Source organism: Myotis daubentonii, chromosome 15 (assembly GCF_963259705.1).
Source record: "Myotis daubentonii chromosome 15, mMyoDau2.1, whole genome shotgun sequence".
In the NCBI taxonomy this organism is placed as follows: Eukaryota; Metazoa; Chordata; class Mammalia; order Chiroptera; family Vespertilionidae; genus Myotis; species Myotis daubentonii.
This window is the reverse complement of record NC_081854.1, coordinates 27,396,455-27,420,121: the sequence shown is the minus strand read 5'-3', so window position 1 is coordinate 27,420,121 and position 23,667 is coordinate 27,396,455. Positions and strand designations below refer to the sequence as shown.

At 40.5% G+C, this 23,667-nt stretch overlaps 1 protein-coding gene across 2 annotated transcripts in view; it reads left to right on the top strand.

The window, feature by feature from the left end:
• The window catches only part of LSM14A (LSM14A mRNA processing body assembly factor), an 83,393-nt gene that overhangs the window by 38,794 nt on the left and 20,932 nt on the right, over positions 1–23,667 (top strand). Inside the window, exons 4-6 of one of the 2 annotated variants that reach the window (XM_059666975.1) lie at positions 15,400–15,522; positions 21,513–21,689; positions 21,963–22,028. In XM_059666975.1, coding sequence (XP_059522958.1) covers positions 15,400–15,522; positions 21,513–21,689; positions 21,963–22,028 — 366 coding nt within the window. The remainder of the gene's footprint in view (positions 1–15,399; positions 15,523–21,512; positions 21,690–21,962; positions 22,029–23,667) is intronic. The other variant, XM_059666976.1, reaches the window with a different exon arrangement.

Here is a 23,667-nt window from a genome sequence, read left to right as displayed (position 1 = left end):
CCCCCAATCGGCCCTACCCTGAGCGTGACTAGGGGTGGCATCGCAACCTCCAGATCCGCCCTGCTCTGTGCATGACAGGGGGCGGCACCCCAACTCCCCAATCAGCCCTGCTCTGAGCCCGACCAGGGGCTGCACCTAGGGATTGGGCCTGCCCTCTGCCACCCGGGAGCAGGCCTAAGCCAGCAGGTCGTTATCTCCCGAGGGGTCCCAGACTGCGAGAGGGCACAGGCCGGGCTGAGGGACCCCCCTCCTCCCCGAGTGCACAAATTTTTGTGCACCGGGCCTCTAATAGTTAAATAATTATATGTTTCTTAATGTAATGTTATAGGGGGAAAGAAAGGGGTTATACAACTTGACCTCTGTGGTGTTCCTGTGATGTTCTTGCTGAAAATGCACATTCTAATCATGAGGAAATGTTCCATATATATCCAGAAGTCCACACTCTTCAAAGAATTCAATGTTGTGAAGTACAGAGACTTGGGGAGACTAAAGAGATATAGCATCCAAACATGTGATTAGATCTGGGTTTTGTAAAAAGTTTATATGAAGAGCATTGTAGGGACTACTGAGGAACTTTGGGTACATTGGATGGTGTTATTTTGTTGATTTTCTTAGATGTGGTAATGGTTTTGTGGTTAACCATATAATAGAATGTCTTTTTTTGGAGAGATAGTTTTGAAGTATTGAAGGGTGATCATAGTCTACATTGGCAAAAGAGAAGTGTGTATATCATAAAGAAACAGTAGGCCTAGAAAGATATTAGCAGTTGGTGAATCTAGATAAGTAATATGTCGGTATTCAAGTATACACCTTCAATTTTGATATAGGTTTGACACTTTTCAAAATTAAAACTGTAAATATTTCTTTCCTTTTAGACTTATGCTTGGATAGGTGAAATAATATAACTTTGGTTCATGTACCTCCCAAACCTACTCAAGCAGTAAGACCAGTGTTAATTATACATGTTAAATCTGGATATACCCTATCAACACTAATAAAAGAGAAAAATGGTAATTGGCGTACGAGCTACCCTTTTCATTGGCTAATCAGGGCTATATGCAAATTAACTGCCAACGAAGATTGGCAGTTAACTGCCAACAAGATGGCGGCTAATTTGCATATGTAGGCACAATGCAGGGAGGTGAAAGGGAAAGCAGGAAGAAGCCCCCTGCCACTGACAGTGATCGGAAACCCAGGGGGGAGCTAAGAGCTGGGGAGCAGGGCAAAGGCGGCCCTGGGGCCGCCTTTGCCCTGCCCCCCAGCCATGATCGGAGAATTAGGCGCCTTTTCCGCCCTGGCCAGTGATAGCAGGAAGTAGGGGTGGAGCCAGCGATGGGAGCTGGGCACTGTTGAAGCTGGCAGTCCCAGGAGCTAGGGGTCCCTTGCCTGGGCCTAAAGCGAAGCCCACGATCGTGGGGCTGCTGTAGCTGCAGGTCCCCGCTGCCCGGGCCGAACGCCTAGGCCAGAGGCGTCAGGCCTGGGCAAGGGGCTGATCCTGAGATTGGAGGGTGATGGGGGTCAACGCCTCAGGGCTCCCAGTATGTGAGAGGGGGCAGGCTGGGCTGAGGGACACTCTCCCCCACACACACACACACACACACCCAGTGCACGAATTTTGTGCACCGGGCCCCTAGTGTTAGCTATAATTGTTTAGAATACTATTCAAATAACAGACAATTGCAAACTATATTATTCTTTTAAACTCCTTTCACTAAATCAGATATTTGATTAACATTGGTATTATTATTGTACTTACCTCCTACTTTACTGTGAAGTTTGAATAACTTAATATGTGTAAAGCATTTGAACAAAGTCTTACAAATAGTGTCTACATAGTAAATATTGCTCTGCCATTCTTCATAGCCTGCCCCTCTAATTATAGTATTTTGTGGTGGTGAAATACATGTTCCTCGTAAGTGATTTTACTTGATTTTAATATTATTGGGGGTTGCTGGTGTGTTTTTCTTTGGCAGTGTTTTCCATGTTTGGCAGAGTAATTTTTGCAGTGGCAGATTCTTTTTAGATTTTTTTATTTTAATATTGATAGGATAATTTGTGAAGTGGCTTATTAAGGAACATATATTTTAAAGTTGTGCCAGCGGTGTGGCTCAGTAGTTGAGCTTCAACCCATGAAGTAGGATGTCATAGTTCAATTCCCTGTCAGGGCACATACCTCGGTTGCAGGCTTAATCCTCAGGCACCTGCAGGAGGCAACCAATCAATGTGTCTCTCTCTGTTTCTCTTCCCTCCCTTCCACTCTCTCTAAAAATCAATGGAAGAAAAATATCCTTGGGTGATGATTAACAAAACATCAAAATTAAAGTTTTTAAGTGAGGAGAAAAACTGTAGCATTGATTAAGGTGAAAATTAACTAAAATATAGTCTATGTTGGCACAAATTAAGCTGTCTCTTGTTTTCAACTTTTTTTTTACATCCTCACCTGATAAAAAGAGACAAAGATGGACATTATCTTTATGTATAAAAGCCTAAGCAACCATTCGACTAGTAGCTATGATGTGCACTGACCACCAGGAGGCAGACGCTTCAACCAGTAGGTTAGCTTGCTGCTGGGGTCCGGCCGATCAGGACTGCACAAGAAAGGCCGGACATGCTCTGGACCCCTACCATTGTCCCTCCCCAGCCCTGATCATGCACCAGTGGGGTCCCTCGGCCTGGCCTGCGCCCTCTCGCAATCCGGGACCCCTCAGGGGATGTCGGAGTGCCATTTATGGCCCAGTCCCCGCAGGCCAGGCCAAGGGACCCCACTGGTGCACAAATCCATGCACTGAGCCTCTAGTATAATGATAATGGGACACTACATTAAGAAAACATAACACTTCTTAATATATATGTACCCAATCAGGAAGCACTGATATATGTAAAGCAACTACTTAGAACTAAAGGAAGAAACAGATCAAAGCACAGTCATGGTTGCGGACCTTAATACTCCATTGACAGCTCTAGGTAGATCATTCAAACAAAATCAATAAAGAAATATCAACCTTAAATGACACATTAGACCAGTGGTTCTCAACCTTCTGGCCCTTTAAATACAGTTCCTCATGTTGTGACCCAACCATAAAATTATTTTCATTGCTACTTCGTAACTGTAATGTTGCTACTGTTATGAATCGTAATGTAAATATCTGATATGTAGGATGGTCTTAGGCAACCCCTGTGAAAGGGTTGTTCGACCGCCAAAGGGGTCGCTACCCACAGGTTGAGAACCACTGCATTAGACCAAATGGTTATAATTGACATTTACAGAGGCTTTCATCCCCGAATATCAGATTATACATTCTTCTCCAGTGCACATGAAACATTCTCACCCAGGGAACTCTTTTTTTTCTTTTCTTTCTTTTTTTTTTTTTTAAAAAGAGAGAAAGGGGGAGAGCAACATCTACCAGCTGCCTCCCATACTCACCCAGGGACTGAACCCTCAACCTGGGTATGTGCCCTGATCAGGAATTGAACTGGTGACCTTTCATTGCATGGGACAACACTCAACCACCTGAGCCACACCGGCCAGGGCAAGCACTATTTTTTTAAGCTAAAAATAATTCTTATGTGTGACGATTAGGTCATTATTAACTTTAGTAATTTACCGACCCTTAGGAAAATTAATTATATCACAATAAATCAAGAAGCAAAGCAGCCATGGCATGCTGCTTAAGGCTCATAATACTATTATGGGCAAGATGGAGGAATATTAGCTGAACAGACAGACAGATGGATATATTTTATTTTAACTGGTTAAGTAGTCAAATCATATTGCATGACTATTCTCTTAGGTCTCCAGTGTTTTGTACAGATTAATTTTTAATTGAGTTTGATGAATACCTAGAAGGCATGTTTATGAACTTTACAGTTAGCATAAAGCCTAGGGGGTTATTTCATGCATTAAGGCTAACAGACTAAAGGATTATTCAAGATGTACTTTAGTAAAGTGTAAAAGAACAGAGGTTATCAGACTGATTTAAAGAAAAAAAAGATCAAGCTATATGGTGTTTACTAGAGGCCTGGTGCACAGATTCGTGCACTGGTGGAGTCCCTTGGCCTGGCCTGCGGGGATCAGGCCAAAACCAGCTCTCCGACATCCCTCGAGGGGTCCCGGATTTTGCAGGCGCAGGCTAGGCCAAGGGACCCCACCGGTGCACGATCGGGGCTGGGGAGGGACCGTGGGAAGGCTCCAGGGCGTGTCCAGCCTGTCTTGCTCAGTCCTGATTGGCCGGAGCCCAGCAGCAAGCTAACCTACCAGTCAGTGTACCTACTGCCTGGTGGTCAGTGCACGTCATAGCAACTGCTTGAACGGTCAGACACTTAGCATATTAGGTTTTTATTATATAGGACTAGAGGCCCGGTGCATGAAATTTGTGCACTGGGATGGGAAGTTGTCCCTCAGCCCAGCCTGCACCCTCTCCAATCTGGGACTGCTTGGGGGATGTCCAACTGCCGGTTTAGGCCCGATTCCTGTAGGGTCCTGCAGGGATCGGGCCTAAACCGGCAGTTGAACATCCCTCTCACAATCTGGGACTGCTGGCTCCCAACCGCTGTCCTGCCTGCCTGCTTGCCCGATTGCCCCCAATTGCCCTCCCCTGCCAGCCTGATCTCGCCCCCAAGTGCCCTCCCCTGCCGTCCTGGTCGCCCCCAACTGCCCTCCCCTGCTGGACTGATCTCACCCCCAACAGCCCTCCCCTGCTGGCCTGATCACCCCTAACTGTCTCTGCCTTGGCCCCCACCACCATGGCTTTGTCCAGAAGGAAGTCAGACATCCGGAAGATGGCTGGTTGACCTAGTCTAATTAGCATATTACCTTTTTATTAGTGTAGATAGATTATATAGTATAGGATTGCTTAAATTGGGGGGGGGGGGGCGTGGTTAAAGCCTTTTTCAGCAGGAAGAGATGCTCTTGGCAGACAAAAACACAAATCCCTATAGCCAGCCAAATGCACTATACTGCCAAAGCGGTCATTAAAAAATTGAACTGCTTTCTTACACCTTACACCAAACAGCTGTTGCCCTTAAAACTCTTCCTTAGCCCCCACCTTAGGTTCTGCCTTCGCAGTTCACCCAGATTAGGTTCTGATTGGTTGGTTTCTATGCCAGTCAGCGTCTTTGGGCCTATCTCTCGGCCTGATCAAAGATGCGGGGCTGATTAGTCGCCCCTACAGAGGCCCAGAGAGAAACAGGCGTGGCTTCTGGGGAAGCCCAGAGAGAACAGAGAGGCAACAGCTGACCAACAGCTGCCACAGAAGCTGCGGATCAGACCCTGCCTCTCTCTCTCTGCAGGCCTCTCTCCAGGCCTGATCCACAGCCCCCCCTCGGCAGTCAGTGCTGGGTCACTGCGCCAGCACCAGCTGCAGTCAGTGCTAGGTCACCACAGCAAGCCAGCACTGACTTCCGGTGTTTGGTTGAACCTTCAGTTGTTACAGACCCTGGCTCTTTATGTATTTAGATGATGAGAGATGCACTGAAATACAGAAATAGGCACAACGTATCACACAAACACTGATAACAAAACTGTTAGGTAAGTGAACATCAGACAAAACAGCTTAAACGTGAGCAGTACTATCAGAGATAAATAGTGATTCTTCATAATGGCACAAAGGGCAGGCAGTTCATCAGAAAGTTATAACCTAAATGTGTGTGTAACATTTATAAAAATAGAATACCCAACTATTGCAGAAAAGAAATTCTTTTCAAATAAAATAGACTGGTTAATGGGATAGATCAAATCCTGGGCCATAAAACAAGTACATTAAATTCAGAAGGATAGAAAGCATTCATAGTATTTTCTCAAGTCACAAAGAAATTAAATTTGGAATTAATAATAAAGATAACTTGAAAATATCCAAATAAGCCGAAACCGGTTTGGCTCAGTGGATAGAGCGTCGGCCTGCGGACTCAAAGGTCCCAGGTTCGATTCCGGTCAAGGGCATGTACCTGGGTTGCGGGCACATCCCCAGTAGGAGGTGTGCAGGAGGCAGCTGATCGATGTTTCTCTCTCATCGATGTTTCTAGCTCTCTGTCCCTCTCCCTTCCTCTCTGTGAAAAATAAATAAAATATATTTAAAAAAAAAAAAAAAGAAAATATCCAAATAATTGGAAATTGAGAAAACTTGTAAATCACTAATGAATCAAACAAGAAATCATATGTGAAATTAGCAAAAAAAAAATTTTTAATTTACAATTTATAAAATGAGACAACTCTTGTAGCAGTATGTTTACAGATACATCTCAGGCAAAGGAAACTAAAGAGAAAATAAACATGGGACAACATCAAAATAAAAAGCTTCTGCGGAGCAAAAGAAATCATCAACGAACTGAAAAGAGAGCCCACTGGATGGAAGAATGTATTTGGCAATGATATATCTGATAAAGGGTTAATACCCAAAATATATAAGGAACTCATACAATCCAATTAAAAGGAAGACAAGCAATCCAATTAAAAAATGGGCAAAGGACCTAAATAGACACTTCTCCAAAGTGGACATATAGATGGCCAAGAGACATGAAAAATTAATTGTCAGAGAGATGCAAATTAAAATGACAATGAGGTATCACCTCACACCTGTCAGAATGACTATCATCAACAAATGACAAGTGCTGGCAAGGATGTGGAGAAAGGGGAACCCTAGTACACTGCTGGTGGGAATGCAGACTGGTGCAGCCATTATGGAAAACAGTATGGAATTTCCCAAAATTAAACGTGAAACTGCCATTTGACCCAGTGATCTCACTTATAGGAATATATCCTAAGAAACCCAAAACACCAATCAGAAAGAGAGTATGCACCCCTATGTTCATAGCAGCACAATTTACAATAGCTAAGATTTGGAAACAGCCCAAGTGCCAATCAGTAAATGAGTGGATAAAAAAGCTGTGGTACATTTATACCATGGAATACGCAGCAGTAAAAAAGAAGGATCTCTTATCCTTTGAGACGGCATGGAGGGACCTGGAGACTATTATGCTTAGCAAAAATAAGCCAGTCAGAAACACAGGTACCACATGATCACACTTATGTGGAATCTAATGAACAAAATAGATCCAGAGGCATACAAGCATAGAACAGACTGTGGAATCTCAGAGGGATGGGAGGGTGGATAGGAAATGATCAACCAAAGACCTTGTTTACAAATATGCGTAACCCATGAACACAGACAATAGAGTGGTGAAGCCCTGGGGCGGGCAATGGAGGGAAGACTAGAAGGGGTTAATGAGGGAAAAAAGGGAACATATACTTTCAATAATAAAGATTTAAATAAATAAAGTTTATAAAATGCAACATACCAGAATTGGAATTAAGCTTAAGCATTGCTACTGAGGGAAAATTTCATGCCTTTAAGTACATATATTAGAAAACAAGAATGTTTTAAAATCAGTATTCTAAGCTGCCAGCTTAAGCTAGAAAAAGAAGAAATTTAGTCCAAAAGTAGCAGAAGGAAGAAAAATTTTAAAAGCAAAAAACAAAATAGTAGAAACAAGCCAAAATATATATAACATCAACAAAGCCAGGAGTTAGTTCTTTGAAAATTTTCATGAAATTAATAAGCCCTAATCAAGACTGATCAAGACAAAAAGGAAGACCCAAGAAGAAGAGGAAGAAGAGATCTAAGATGGCGGCATAGGTAAACACCGGAGATTGCTGCCTCACACAACTACCTCAAAAATACAACTAAAAGGCAGAACGGACATCACCCAGAACCACAGGAAGGCTGGCTGAGGGGAAATTCTTCAACTAGAAGGAAAGAGAACAGCATACGGAGACTCAGAGGAGGCGCAGTGCAGAAAATACAAAGGTGCGGAGGTGCGCGCGGAGTGGGCTGGTGGCTGAGGGCGCGGTTGTCTGTTCCAATCCGGAGGGAGTCTCAGGCTCTGAGCTCCAGTTCTGGGTGAGTCTCTAGAGACCCAGACTCCAACGGGAGAAGCGGGACTGTCTGGCATAGGTCGGAACTCGAGGGCAGCTTTCTCTCCGAGGTTTGCTGCGGTTGCTGGGACTCTGAGAGGCAGAGCCTCTGGGGACGGGACTGAGAGCAGCCATAACTGCTTGCTCCACCCGCCCTGTGGATCCCCTGCGACCCGCCCTGCCCCGCCCAAGCCCTGCACAGAGCCATTTGCCGGATAGCCTCAGGCAAAGGCTAGATTAGCACCTCCTCAGAGGACAGAAGTTCTCTCACTGCAGACACAGCTGATTCTCACAGCCAGTTGGCCTGGAGGCCAAATCCCCTCCCAGTAATACCTACAACAGTCAAGGCTTAACTACAACAAGACTGCGCACAAAGACCACTAGGGGGTGCACCAAGAAAGCATAAAAAATGCCGAGACAAAGAAACAGGACAGAAATGACAGAAATGGAGGATATAGAGCTCAAAACCACACTTTTAAGGTCTCTCAAGAACTGTCTAGAAGCCGCTGATAAACTTAATGAGATCCTCAAGAAATCTAATGAGACCCAACTAGAAATTAAGCATACACTGACTGAAATAAAGAATATTATACAGACTCCCAACAGCAGACCAGAGGAGTGCAAGAATCAAGTCAAAGATTTGAAATGTGAAGAAGCAAAAAACACCCAACCGGAAAAGCAAAATGAAAAAAGAATCCGAAAATACGAAGATAGTGTAAGGAGCCTCTGGGACAGCTTCAAGCGTACCAACATCAATTATAGGGGTGCCAGAAGATGAGAGAGAGCAAAGATATTGAAAACCTATTTGAAAAAATAATGACAGAAAACTTCCCCCACCTGGTGAAAGAAATAGACTTACAGGTCCAAGAAGTGCAGAGAACCCCAAACAAAAGGAATCCAAAGAGGACCACACCAAGACACATCATAATTAAAATGCCAAGAGCAAAAGACAAAGAGAGAATCTTAAAAGCAGCAAGAGAAAGTAAGTCAGTTACCTACAAGGGAATACCCATACGACTGTCAGCGGATTTCTCAACAGAAACTTTGCAGGCCAGAAAGGAGTGGCAAGAAATATTCAAAGTGATGAATGCCAAGAACCTACAACCAAGATTATTTTATCCAGCAAAACTATCATTCAGAATTGAAGGTCAGATAAAGAGCTTCACAGATAAGGAAAAGCTAAAGGAATTCATCACCACCAAACCAGTATTATATGAAATGCTGAAAGGTATCCTTTAAGAAGAGGAAGAAGAAGAAAAAGGTGCAAATAAAAATTATGAACATCAAATATATATCAACAAGTGAATCTAAAAATCAAGTGAGTAAATAATCTGATGAACAGAATAAACTGGTGAATATAATGGAATCAAGGGCATAGAAAGGGAGTGGACTGACAATTCTCAGGGTGAAAGGGGTGTGGGGGGTGCGGGAAGAGACTGGAAAAAATCATACACCTATGGATAAAGACAGTGTGGGGGATAAAGGCATGGGGTGGGGTGGAAACGGGTGGAGGAGAACTATGGGGCAAAAAAAAGAAGAACAACTGTAATAATCTGAACAATAAATATTTAATTTTAAAAAAAGAAGAGGAAGAAGAAGAAAAATGTAAAGATACTAATTATGAACAACAAATACACATCTGTCAACAAGTGAATCTGAAAATCAAGTGAATAATCTGATGAACGGAATGAACTGGTGATTATAATAGAATCAGGGGCATAGAAAGGGAGTGGACTGACTGTTCTTGGGGGGGGAATGAGGGGGATGTGGGAAGAGACTGGACAAAAATCGTGCACCTATGGATGAGGACAGTGGGTGGGGAGTGAGGGAGGAGGGTGGGGTGGGAACTGGGTGGAGGGGAGTTATGGGGGGGGGGGAACAACTGTAATAATCTGAACAATAAAGATTTAATTAAAAAAAAAAAAAAAAGGAAGACCCAAATCACCACTATCAGATGGTTTGGAGTGTCATCCTGTACAACAAAATGTTGCATGTTCTATCCCCAGTGGGTCGGGAGGCAACTGTTCCATGTTTCTCTCTCACATTTCTCCCTCTCTCTCTCAAAAATCAAACATATACTTGGGTGAGGAATTTTTTTGTAATTGAAGCTTTGGCCTGTGTTTACTCAGTAGTTAGAGTGTCAACCTGCACACCACAGGGTCTCTGGTTCGATTCCTCATCAAGGGCATGTACCTGAGTTGCAGGTTTGCTCCCTCTCCCTTTCCTCCTTCTCACTCTCTGAAAAACAGTGCAAAAAAAGATCCCCAGGTGAGGATTAACAACAACAAAATAAAGTAGACATCACTATAGGTCCTAAAAGAATATGAAAATATTGTGAGTAGTGTCAATAAATTTGACATCTTAGGTAAGTTCCTTGGAAAATACAACTTTCCTAATCTAACACAACAGGAAATAAAATCTTTAAAAAAGTAAAAAGAAAAGCTGTTAAAGAAATTGAAACTGTAATTAGAAATCTCTCAAAGAAAATTCTAGACTGTTTGCTTTACTGATAAATTCTACCACTTAAGGAAGAAATAATTTTACCAGTCTTAACACAAATTCTTTGAGAGAATAAAGGTAGAGGAATACTTCCTAACCAAATAACCGAGGCAACCTGATGATGTCATTACAAGAAAAGAAAATTACAGCTCACCATCTCCCATGAACACACATGTAAAAGTTCTTAACACAATATTAGCAGTGGAAGCTAGCAATTCATAAAAAGGAGAGTACATAATGATATAGTCACATTTATCTCAGGAATGCAATGCTGTTTGAACATTTGAAAATCATTAGTAATTTACTACCTTACCAGAATAAAGGAGAAAAACTGCAATTCCAAAAGATAGACAGGCGTTTGATAAAATTCAACACCCATTTATCAACAACTAAGAAATGGGAGGGAGCCCTAGGCAGTTTTTCTCAGTGGATAGAGCAATGGCCTGCAGACTGAAGGGTCCCAGGTTTGATTCCAGCCAAGGCACATGCCCAGGTTGCGGGCTTGATCCCCAGTCGGGGGCATGCAGGAATCAGCCAATCAATGATTCTCTCTCATCATTGATGTTTCTATCGCTCCCTCTTCCTTCCTCTCTGAAATCAATAAAGAAATATATTTAAAAGAAAGAAAGAAATGAGAGGGAATCCTAAATTTGATCAGTGAAATGAAAAAGCTTACATAATGGTGAAATAATGAATGCATTTCCCTTGGGATAAAGAATAAAAAGCAAAGGCAAAATTGTCTCAATATTTTATTTAATGTAGAGATCCTCAATTCAGTAAGACAAGAAAATAAAATATTTAAAGAATGAAAAGGAAGAACTAAAAGTATTTGAAGGTGACATAATTTGTACATAGAAAATGCAAAGGGCCCTGGCCGGTTATCTCAGTGGGTAGAGCACTGGCCTGCGGACTGAAAGGTCCCGGGTTCTATTCAGGTCAATGGCACATGCCTGGGACTGGGGCTCAATCCCCACTAGGGGGTGTGCAGGAAGCAGCCAATCCATGATTCTCCCTCTTCCTCTCTGAAATCAATAAAAATATCTTTTTTAAAAAAATGCAAAAGAATATTCAAACCACTAGAATGAATACATGAATTTAGTATGGTAAGGAGATAAGTGGTAAATATACAACAATCAACTGTAAACCCATGGACATGGATAATGGGTATTAAAGGCCAAGGGATGGGGAGGAGTAGTTGGTTGAGGGGAGCAAATGGGAGACATCTGCAATAGTGTCAAAAATTTTTTTTTTAATATGTTTTTATTGATTTTTTACAGAGAGGAAGGGAGAGAGATAGAGAGTCAGAAACATCGATGAGAGAGAAACATTGATCAGCCGCCTCCTGCACATCCCCCATCGGGGATGTGCCCGCAACCCAGGTACATGCCCTTGACCGGAATCGAACCTGGGACCCTTCAAGTCTGCAGGCCGACGCTCTATCCACTGAGCCAAACCGGTTTCGGCTAGTGTCAAATTTTTTAATAAAAAGGTAAAATAATGCCCTGGCCAATGAGCTCAGTGGTTAAAGCATCCGCCCTCACACTGAAGTGTCGCAGGTTCGATTTCTAGTCAGGGGTGGATACCTGGGTTTCAGGTTCAATCCCCAGCCCTAGTTGGGGTGAGTACAAAAGGCAACCAATCCATGTGTCTCTCTCACATCAATGTCTCTCTCTCTCTCTTTACACACCCCCTGCCCCTCACCTTCCACTCTCTCTAAAAATCAATGGAAAAAATATCCTCTGGTGAGATTTAAGTAAATAAATGAATGAATAAAATCAACTCTATTTCTACTTGTATTCTATGATGATATGTATATCTATTCTAGTACAGATGGGTTTGCAAATTATGGCCTGTGAACCAAATTTGATCAGCCTCCTATTGGAACACACCAACACTCATTTATTTACATGTAGTCTATGGCTGCTTTTACAAGAACAGTTGAGTAGTTTCAACAGATCGTATGACCTGAAAAGCCTAAATATCATATTAACTGTCTGGCCACTTACAGATAAAGTTTGCTGACACCTGATTTAGAACAGATTATTGGGAAATTAAATGTAACATGCAGCACAGCTTACAATAGCATCAGTAACATCAGGTGCCAGGAATGCATATAACAAAAAAGATATTTTTAAACCTCTACAACAGTAGTTTTCAGTGGAGGGGAATTTTACCTTCCATCCTCAGAAGACATTTGGTAATGTGTGGACATATTTTTGGTTGTCACAGCTGGAGGCTACCACTGGTATCTAGTGGGTAGAAGCCAGGGATACCACTTAACATCCTACAATGCATAAGACAACCCCTCATAACAAAGAATTATCTGGCCCAAAATGTCAGTAGTGCTGACGTTAAGAACACTGCTCTACGTTGGCCTGCGGACTCAAGGGGGTCCTAAGTTCGATTCTGGTCAGGGCACATGCCGGGATTGCGGGCTCAATCCCTAGTAGGTGGTGTGCAGGAGGCAGCCAATCAATGATTCATCATTGATGTTCATATCTCTCTCCCTTCCTCTCTCAAATCAATAAAAAATCCTGTATAATAAAAGCCTAATGTGCTATGTGTCCTACTATTTGGCCAGTTGCTATGATGTGCACTGACCACCCCGGGGGCAGATGCTCCGACTTCCAGGACCCCTCGGGGGATGTTGGAGAGCTGGTTCCAGCCCAATTCCTGCAGGCCAAGCCGAGGGACTCTACCAATGCATGAATTCATGCACTGGGCCTCTAGTATATATATATTTTTGTTGGCCAATGGACTCAAAAGTTCCCTGGTTCGATTCCGGTAAAGGACACATGCCCGGGTTGCGAGCTCAATCCCCAATAAGAGGTGTGTAGAAGGTAGCCGATGAATGATTCTCTGTCATAGACGTTTCTATCTATCTCCCTCTACCTCTCTGAAATCAATAAAATATATATATTAAAAAAAAACACTATAATGAAAACCACAAACCATTGCTGAGAGAAATTAAAGATCTAAATCAATGGAGAGTTAATCCATGCTTATGGCTTGGAAGATTCACTATTTTTAAGATGACTTTTCTCCCAAAATTGATTTACAGACTGAACATAATCCTGATCAAAATCCCATCAGACATTTTTAAAATAGCAATTAACATGCTGATTCTAATACTTATATGGAAGTAAAAACCTAGAATAAGAAAAACAATCTTGAAGAAGAAAGCTTTAGATTGTTACTCAATTTCAAGATTTACTATGAAGTTATAGTAATCAGAACAGTGAATTATTGCCTCAAATACATCAGGAATAAAGAATAAAGAAATAGACTCACTTAAATCCTGATTTAAAATTAAGAGGACCACTGTGGCTCTGTTGGTTGAGCATCATCCCATGCATCAGAAGGTTGCTATTTTGATTACAGGTCAGGACATGCCTGCTTTGCCAGTTGGATCCCCCAGTAGGGGACGTGCAGGAGGCAGCAAATAGATGTTTCTCTCTCCCCCTCTCTTCCTCTTTCTCTAAAAATCAATATGAATATTAAAAAGTAAAATTAAGATGCCAGTGCAGTACAGTGGAGAGGGGAATATCTTTTTTTTATTAATTTGAGCGACAGAAACATTGATTTGTTCTGTTTATTTATGCATTGGTTGTTTTTTGTATATGCCCTCCTAGGAAATCAAACCTGAATTTGGTTCACAGGCCATAGTTTGCCAACCTGTTTGTACTAGAATCAGCCCGCAGACACATGTGGGAGGCAACCAATGTGTCTTTCTCACATGTATGTTTGTTTCTTCCCCTCCCTTCCACTCTCTAAAAATCAATAGAAAAAATATCTTCAGGTAAGGATTAACAACAACAAAAGAGTAGATTGATGATACATTTCTGTGCAGTAGACTGGTGAAAATTAAAGTGGTGAGAGAAGAGGTAGGCAGATAAGGAGAAGGCCATATAAACTGAGGTATGTAGGTAGTTTGAACTTTTATCTTTAGAGCAGTGGAAAGCTCACATTGTAGTAATGTGATTATACTTATATCTCATAAAAATATTCTGATTACCATCTTTAGATTGGATTTAGGGGTGGGAGAAGGGCTATAGAAATACTCATATTTTGTTGTACATGCTTCCTAGAGAAAACCTGCATAGATGAAATAGTAAGAAGAGAGCACAGCATATGAAAATTTAATGATTGCCCTGGCCTGTGTGGCTCGGTTGGGTGTCATCCTGTGCACTGAAAGGCTGTCAGTTTTGTTCCTGGTCGGTGCACATGCCTGGGTTTGGGGCTCGATCCCCAGTGGGGTACGTGTAGGAGGCAGCTGATTCATGTTCTGCTCTCACATCAATGTCTCTCTCTCCCTTCCCCTCTCTAAAAAAAATCAATAAAAATATTTTTTAGAAAGAAAAGTGAATGATCCATGAGTACTGTAGAAACTTAAGGAAGAAAGAAGATTGATATAAACTAGCATAACAAAAAATTGGGTCCTTTCTAGGGATTTATTACTTGGCTTTACCAAAGCTCTTGTGGTTGCTTTAGGCAGATTGCAGCCCCCCACAGTGCCATCCTGAGTAGAAGCATTAAAATGGACTAATGTCCATTGTCTGTTGCCTTGGAAATACTGGGAAAGCACATCATAGACCTATCTGCTGATTTGGCTATTTGTGCATATACTTGGAATTAAAATAATTGAACCTTAATGTTGGTGTAGAATGTACCATTTCTGCTACTTCTTTATCTCATGTGGGTCCCTGCTATGCCGCCCACATAACTGCTTATGACAGTATTGCACGTTAGAAAAATTTTTGCATCTAGGATGCTGGATTATATATATGGCATGCTTTTTTCCTGTATAGTATTACCAAAGATTTCTCAAACTAATTTTTGTTACACTTTCATTAATTTCCAGCATTATTAATATGTATAAGTGATACAAGAGGGTGATGAAAATTATCATTAAATTGGTACGTTACTTTATATAACTTAAAGGTTTAAATTTTTTAAAAAGATTTTTTTGTCATTAAAATAATCTCTTTAAGCTGGAAGCTCCTTGACATCCTTTGGAACAGAAACATCAAACAGCAGTACCCTGTCCCAAAGTAGTGCAGTTGGTTCTGCCTTTACACAGGATACAAGATCTGTAAAAACACAGTTATCTCAAGGTAAGCTGTTTTTTTCTTTCAAATATTTCTATTCTAAACTTTTATACTGGTTTTATCTTTCTCTGAATGTAAGAATTTTTGCAGTTTGTAATGACCTGTATAATTTTTATTTGGTTCTTTTAAATTTTTTCTCCTAATTGCTCTTGCAATAAGTGTATTGTTGAATGACTTCCACTATTTAGACTTTTTCCAGTCTTAGATAATAAAACTGAAGCAGTGACCTTTCTGTAAGTTTGACAATTTTCTGCAAAGCAAGTGTAATATAAATTGTATGATTATACTTAAATATATCAAATTAATCCTAGAGTCACCACTGAAAATGAACTCTCCTTGATGAATTTAAAATAACAGCTGAAAAAAAAAACAAACTATTCATTATGCTCTTGCATCTTTCCTAGCATCCTTACAGGATCTAGAACAATGATCAATGGGTTTGCTGCAAGAATTTTTAAAACATACAATACCTGACTATTTAATCAGGGGCACTGGCCTCTTTTCCCTTAAATTGTCAAATGGAAAAAAAAATGACAACAGCCAACACAACAATAGCCATTTGGTATGAATGAATTAAAATTATACAGTACCTGAGTGTTTGTTTGTTTTGGTGTGCCACAGAATTTTGGTAGTTTATGTGTACCATGAGATGAAAAAGGTTGAAAACTACTGATCTAGAGCAATGGTTCTCAGTGTAGACCACCCACAACCGAATCATCTTGAGTACTGTACTTAAAAATATAGATCTTGAGAACTGCTACATCAGAACCCTTTTAGAGTCAGCATTTTACAAGCTTCTTTTTAAAAAAAAAATAAAATATTTTATTGAATTTTTACAGAGAGAGATAGAGAGTTAGAAACATCGATGAGAGAGAAACATCGATCAGCCGCCTCCTGCACATCCCCTACGGGGGATGTGCCCACAACCCAGGTACATGCCCTTGACCGGAATCGAACCTGGGACCCTTCAGTCCGCAAGCCGACGCTCTATCCACTGAGCCAAACCGGTTTCGGCTTAACAAGCTTCTTAAACTACCCTGTTCTTTTTCTTTTCTAAATTATATTTTTCCCCTCACCCAGTCTTATAGCCTTCAGTGGTCCCAAGTTTCCATATCTATTTTTATCTGTTACCAAAATAAATGTTATTGGCTTCATTGCTTTATATAGATGTTTACTTTTAAATAAAACAACGTGAAGTCGTTTCAGAAAGATGCCATAATCACAGGACAATATTTTTAAAATCTATTGAGAATAAAATCAAGCTAATGCTAAACATAATCTCTCTTACTGTAGATATTTTGAAATAGTTGTAATTACTGTTACTCATTGATTTAAAATAACTTAATTTTTAAGCATTCTAAAGATTTGTTGTAGATTAATTAGAAATATAGTAAGCATAAGGAAAAAATTAAAATGCCCACAATCTCTACCCAGAAATAACAAATATTTATATTTTGTTGTACATGCTTCCAGACTTTTTTGTAGGTTAATTTAAGTGTATATTTGTGTATATGTGTATTAGTTTGTTATTTTAGTTATTAATCTTTTTAAGCATTAGTTTCCTAAACTATAAAATGGGACTTTACTGGTAACTAACAGACTTACTATGAGGATTAATTTTTTTAAATATATACAGTGCCATTAGTATCATAGTACCTAGCACATAGAACATGATCAGTAAATGTTAGCTATCTTAATGAATAGCCAACTTTAACCTTAATATGGAAGCACCAGAAGAATTCTTATTAAATCATAAATAAGGATGCCTATCATCATTGCTATTCAGCATTGTTCTGGAATTTTTAGCTAAATCTGGAACACATGAAAAAGAAATGAGGCATAGTTATTAAAATTAGCATTATTTGGCAGTGCTAAGACTTACTACTTGGAATTAAGAATTCACTAAATAACCTAAAACTAATAAAGGGCTTAAATTAGAAGGAAAAGATAAAGTAAAGCACAAAAATCAATCATTGTTCTAAAACCTTACCTACTAATTATGTAATGGGGATAAAAGATGATGTTCACAATAATGAGAAAATATGTAAAAAATACATACTAAGAAATAAGACCGCCCTAGCTGATTTGGCTCTCTGAATAGAGTGTTGGCCTGTGGACTGAAGGATCCCAGGTTCAATTCCGATCAAGGGCACATGCCTGGGTTGCGAGCTTTGTCCCCAGTAGGGGGTGTGCAAGAGGCAGCTAATCAATGATTCTCTCTCATCATTGATGTTTCTATCTCTATCTCCTCCCTTCCTCTCTGAAATCAATAAAATATATATTTTTTTAAAAAAAAAAAGAAAGGAAAATAAAAGAAATAAGACCAATTTCTATGTTGAAAACAAAATATAATAGAGCAGTGGTTCTCAACCTTCCTAATGCCGTGACCCTTTAATACAATTCCTCATGTTGTGGTGACCCCCAATTTCATTGTTACACATTGAACATAATTAAAGCATAGTGATTAATCACAAAAACAATATGTAATTATATATGTGTTTTCCGATGGTCTTAGGTGACCCCTGTGAAAGGGTCATTCGACCCCCAAAGGGGTTGCGACCCACAGGTTGAGAACCGCTGTAATAGAGGAATCTAATAAGATCATGCAATTAGAGAATTATTTTATTCCTAGACACAGAGATAAAGTATTGGGAAGGCTTTACTTGTCATATTAATTAAGTTTATTGTAATTTCAATAAGTCTAAGTGGAATGGTATGAGAACTTAATAAAACAGATACACATACTATCTTAAAAATAAACGTGGAAATATAGACATATCTAAAAAATAAAAAGCAGTGAAATAGGGCTTTCCTACTCAATAATCTATTCATAAAATAAAACAGTGCAGGAATAAATTAAGAGATGAATGGAATAAAAATCATATACATAATTAGTATATGATTGAGATATTATTTTTAAATTAGAAAAAGGGAAGCTGTTTAATAAATGATATTGGGACAGACAACTGCCTGATCATTTGGGGAAAATAACTAGATTCCTTCTCTCTTACTTAGGACTAAATTAAATTTTAAATACAAATTTTTTAAAGTACATATCTATATATATATAAAAGCCGAAGTGACTATTACCACTCAACCAGTCGCTATGACATGCACCGACCACCAGGGGGCAGACACTCAGTGCAGGAGCTGCCCCCCGGTGGTCGGTGTGCTCCAACAGTGGGAGCACTGCTCAGCTGACTGATGGGCGCCAGACGCTGGGCTCACAGCTGGCAAGCACAGCTGTGGCGGCATGAGCTTTTCCTGCCTCCACTGCAGCACTACCAAGCAGTGGCAGCAGGCACAGCGGGAACAGGATGAGCAGGAGCAGCACAGCATCTGGCCCGGGCTCGGGCTCCTCCCTGGCCACCTGCCCCTTCACACAGTATTACATCCCTGTAGGGATCAGGGTGAAACCAGCAGTCCGACATCCGCTGAGAGGGCACAGGCCAGGCTGATGGGCCCCAGCAGTGCACGAATCTGTGCACTGGGCCTCTAGTTTATTGTAAGAAAGAGATATATTTATATAAAGAATGACAGCCCTGGCTGGTGTGGCTTAGTCAAGGGGACATGCCTGGGTATTTGGTTTGCTCCCCGTCCCCTGGTTGGCCTGAGTGTGGGAGACAACCAGTCTCTCTCTCTTTCTCCCTCTCTCTCTCTCTCTTCCTCTCGCTCTCTCTCTCTCTCTGTTCTTCTCTCCCTCCCTTCCACTCTCTCTGAAAAGCAATGGAAAAATATCCTCTAGTAAGGATTAACAAAACAATAACAAGGCTGAGATGGCCTGGGAATCTGCATTTTTACTACCAATAATTTCTGAATTTTACAAAATTAGAACATCTAGAATTTTAACTGATACCAGTATGTGAAGATGTTTCAAGGGGTGTGTTTTTATTATGCTGAAATGGCTATTGTATGTATTCCTAATAATACGTCTAGTACAGGGGTGGGCAAACTTTTTGACTCGAGGGCCACAATGGGTTCTTAAACTGGACCGTAGGGCCGGAACAAAAGCATGGATGGAGTGTTTGTGTGAACTAATATAAATTCAAAGTAAACATCATTACATAAAAGGGTACGGTCTTTTTTTTTTTTTTTTAGTTTTATTCATTTCAAGCGGGCCATAGTTTGCCCACGGCTGGCTCACCTGTATTTCTCTATTTATAACAAAATTGCCATCATGGCTAGTAGATTTTAATTACAAAGTATACAACAAATGAGATGTTGTGATTGCCCTGTCACTTGTGGTTGTTTAATACTTGTCATAGGGTCTTTTCTCAAAGAAAAACCTGATAAAGTAAATTTTATAAACTTAGAAGAATGTAGTATTGTAACATTAACTGAACAATAGGATTTTCAAAAAACTTAACACTTATTTTATAAATTAAATCTCTTTAGAAGATCATAAGTAATGACAAAATGTCTTCTGATAGGCCAAAACTTATATAAACCTCTATGATTTCCCAGAATATACAGTGTTTTTGTTAATGGCAGAGTAAACTTTGGTATTAATGGCTGGAAATGGTACACATTTGCAATTGCCTACTTTAGATAACCATAATCTTGGGGAGTATCCTATATAATAAAAGCCTAATGTGCAAATCGACCAAACGGCAGAACAACCAGTCACTATGATGCGCACTGATCACCAGAGGGCAGATGCTCAACACAGGAGCTACCCTCAGGCCCCAGGCCAGCCAAGGCTGGTGCCAGCAGGAGGCCACACAGATCGGCCCTGATCGCCGGCCAGGCCTACGGACCCTACCCATGCTTGAATTTCGTGCATTGGGGTTCTAGTTACTAATTGTTCCCTGAAGCATCTAGTGAACAATAACCAATGCTTTGTCAGCATTCACTGGTTCACCAATTGTTGACATTTGCAGCATATATGGGAATTTTTTATTTTTTTTAAATGAGCATAATTTTTTTTAACAAGACATTTTGGTGCAGTTTCATGGGATATGAGAGCACCTTGAACAGAGATTTATTGCAAATATAGGGACAAAACATATGATGGGAGCACCCCATGTTGCATTCTTCTGTTCATATTGTAACTATACTGTGAAGCTCTGACCTCAAAAGGAAAAATGGAATTTGTAAGTACAAAATCTATATTAAGTAAAAATTGACAAGAAATGTTTTAAATGGCAAGGAATTATTATCACTTCTGTGTAATTACCTGAAGGGTTTATTTGTTGCTGGCCTTTTTGTTGTTAATCCTTACTCGAGGATATTTTTCCATTGCTCTTTTAGAGAGAGTAGAAGAGAGAGGGTAAGACAGAGAAGCATTGATGTGAGACAAACACATTGATTGGTTGCCTCCTGCAGTGCCCTAGCCAGGGCCCAGACCGGGGAGAAGCCTGCAACCAAGGTACGTGCCCTTGACCAGAATCGAACCCAGGACATGTTGGTCCGCAGGCTGACGCTCTATCCATTGAGCCAAACCGGCTAGGGCTGTTGCTGGCCTTTTAAGTATTGTTGTTTAATTTACCCAAGCCCCTAAAGTATTGAAGAACTTCACTTAACTTTCTAGTTCTTTACTTTATTTATAATAGTAATTTACTGGAGATAATACCTATAGATATAAAGGTAATCTAAAATATTAAAGCTTCTGGAAATAATGGCCGAAGTATCAATAGAATCTTGTGGTTATGGTTATTGGTATAAACCTGCATCTGACCAACAGCATGAACTTTGATAACATTCCTGGGCAATCTTGTACCAGGCAGAAATTTTTGAAAAACTTATTTAATCTTATCTCAATAGGTAGAAATACAGATAAAATTCCAGAGTATTTTGTTGTTGTTGTTTTTAACTAACCTAGTGACCAGCCCACTAAAGATAATCAGTTTTAAACTCTGGTCTAATAAGTAGAAGAATTCAAATTTGTGCTAAGGATTTGAATTGGTAGAAATAAAATAAGACATTTTTTTAGCATCTAGGTTATTTTGAAATCCCCGAAGGATAGGGTAGTTTCTTATCTTTTGGTTACGTTTTAGGTCGTTCAAGCCCTCAGTTAGATCCTTTGAGAAAAAGCCCTACCATGGAACAAGCAGTACAGACCGCCTCGGCCCACTTACCTGCTCCAGCACCTGTTGGGAGAAGGAGCCCTGTATCAACCAGGCCTTTACCATCTACCAGCCAAAAAGCAATAGAGAATCAAGAGCACAGGCGAGGTAGAACTTGAGCTATTTACTAATTCCTTAATTGACTCATCAACATTTTCCATTCACCTTATTTTCATTAAAAAGATAAACTTTATATGAATGATCCTAGAAGGTTTAAACTGAACTTGATAGAATGTTCATTCTTTCAAATTTGGCTCAAAATAGTGATGGTGGTGGGGGTATAGATTTGGAGGGTTTTTTGTTTTGTTTTCTCATTTCTAACTTAACAGAAATTTTTGATTATGTGTCCTGAGTTAATGTGTTATTCTGTATGTCTTATAGCTGATATACACAAAGTTTCAAGACCAGAAAATGAGCAACTCAGAAATGATAGCAAGAGACAAATAGGTAAGTAACTTGAATTTAAAAGCCATATTTTATGCTTCTCAATAGAGACAATATTTGAAATGTGTGGTGAGTAATTGCTTTAAAAAAAATGAACTGTGGCCCCAGCCAGGTTGCTCAGTTGGTTGGAGCATCATCCCTTGCACCAAAAGGATTGCAGGTTTGATTTCCAGTTAGGGCCCATACCTGGTTGTGGGTTTGATCCCCAGTAGGGTTGAGAATAGGAGGCAACCGATCAACATTCTCTCTCTCTCCCTCTCTCCCTCCCTCCCTGTCTTTCTTTTTTTCTTTTTCTTTTTTAAAATATATTTTGTTGATTTTTTACAGACAGTTAGAAACATTGATGAGAGAGAAACATCAATCAGCTGCCTCCTGCACACCCCCAATGGGGATGTGCCCGCAACCAAGGTACATGCCCTTTACCGGAATCGAACCTGGGACCCTTCAGTCCGCAAGCTGATGCTCTATTCACTGAGCCAAACCAGTTAGGGCCCTCCCTGTCTTTCTAAAAATCAATAAAAATAAAAATATTCTCTGGTAAAGATTTAAAAAAAAAAAAAAGAACGGTAAGGGTTGGTAGCTAGCTGTAGCATGGGAGTTTCATTGTGGTAGCAGAACAGATTGTTTTTCTTTTTTTAAAAAAAATATATTTTTTATTGATTTTTTACAGAGAGGAAGGGAGAGGGATAGAGAGTTAGAAACATCTATGAGAGAGAAACATCGATCAGCTGCCTCCTGCACACCCCCTACTGGGGATGTGCCCACAACCAAGGTACATGGCCTTGACCAGAATCAAACCTGGGACCCCTCAGTCCGCAGGTCGATGCTTTATCCACTGAGCCAAACTGGTCAGAGCAGGTTGTTTTTCTTTAAATGTTTTTATTCATTTCAGATAGGAAGGGAGAGGGAGATGAGAGAGAATCATTGATCAGCTGCCATCCTGCACCCCCACACTGGATCAAGCCTGCAACCCAGGTATATGCCCTGACCAGGAATCAAACCATGACCTCCTCAGTTCAAACACTGAGCCACGCCTGCTGGGCAGAACAGTTTTTTCATAATTTTTGGTGTTAGTTATGCAGATCTACCAAGAAATGAGTACATGCAAAAACTGTTGAAATCTGAATGAGATCTGTAATGTAGTTAGTTATATTGTGCCAATGTCAATTTTCCTGGTTTTGATAATGTACAGTAGGTAACTAAATTGTTAGCTTTGGAGGGGAGGCTGGGTGAGGTAGGACCATTTTTTCAGAGTTTTTGTTGATTTTTTTTGCGGGGGTGGGGATCTTGTAAATATTTTAAAATAAAAGTTTTTTTAAGCATCATCACATTTCTGAAATAAAACCTGCTTGATGGTAGGCGACATTGTTGTATGGCTTTCTCTTTTGTATTATCTTTTACTAGAGGCCTGGTGCATGGATTCATGCACTGGTGGGGTCCCTCAGCCTGGCCTGCGGGGATCAGGCCAAAACTGGCTCTCCAACATTCCCTGAGGGGCCCTGGATTGTGAGAGGGCATAGGCCAGGCTGAGGAACCCCACGAGTGCACGAATCCATGCACTAGGCCTCTAGTATGCATATAAGATCTTTGGTTAATCTCTTCCTGCCCTCCCCCCTTGCCTCTGAGATTCATCAGTCTGTTC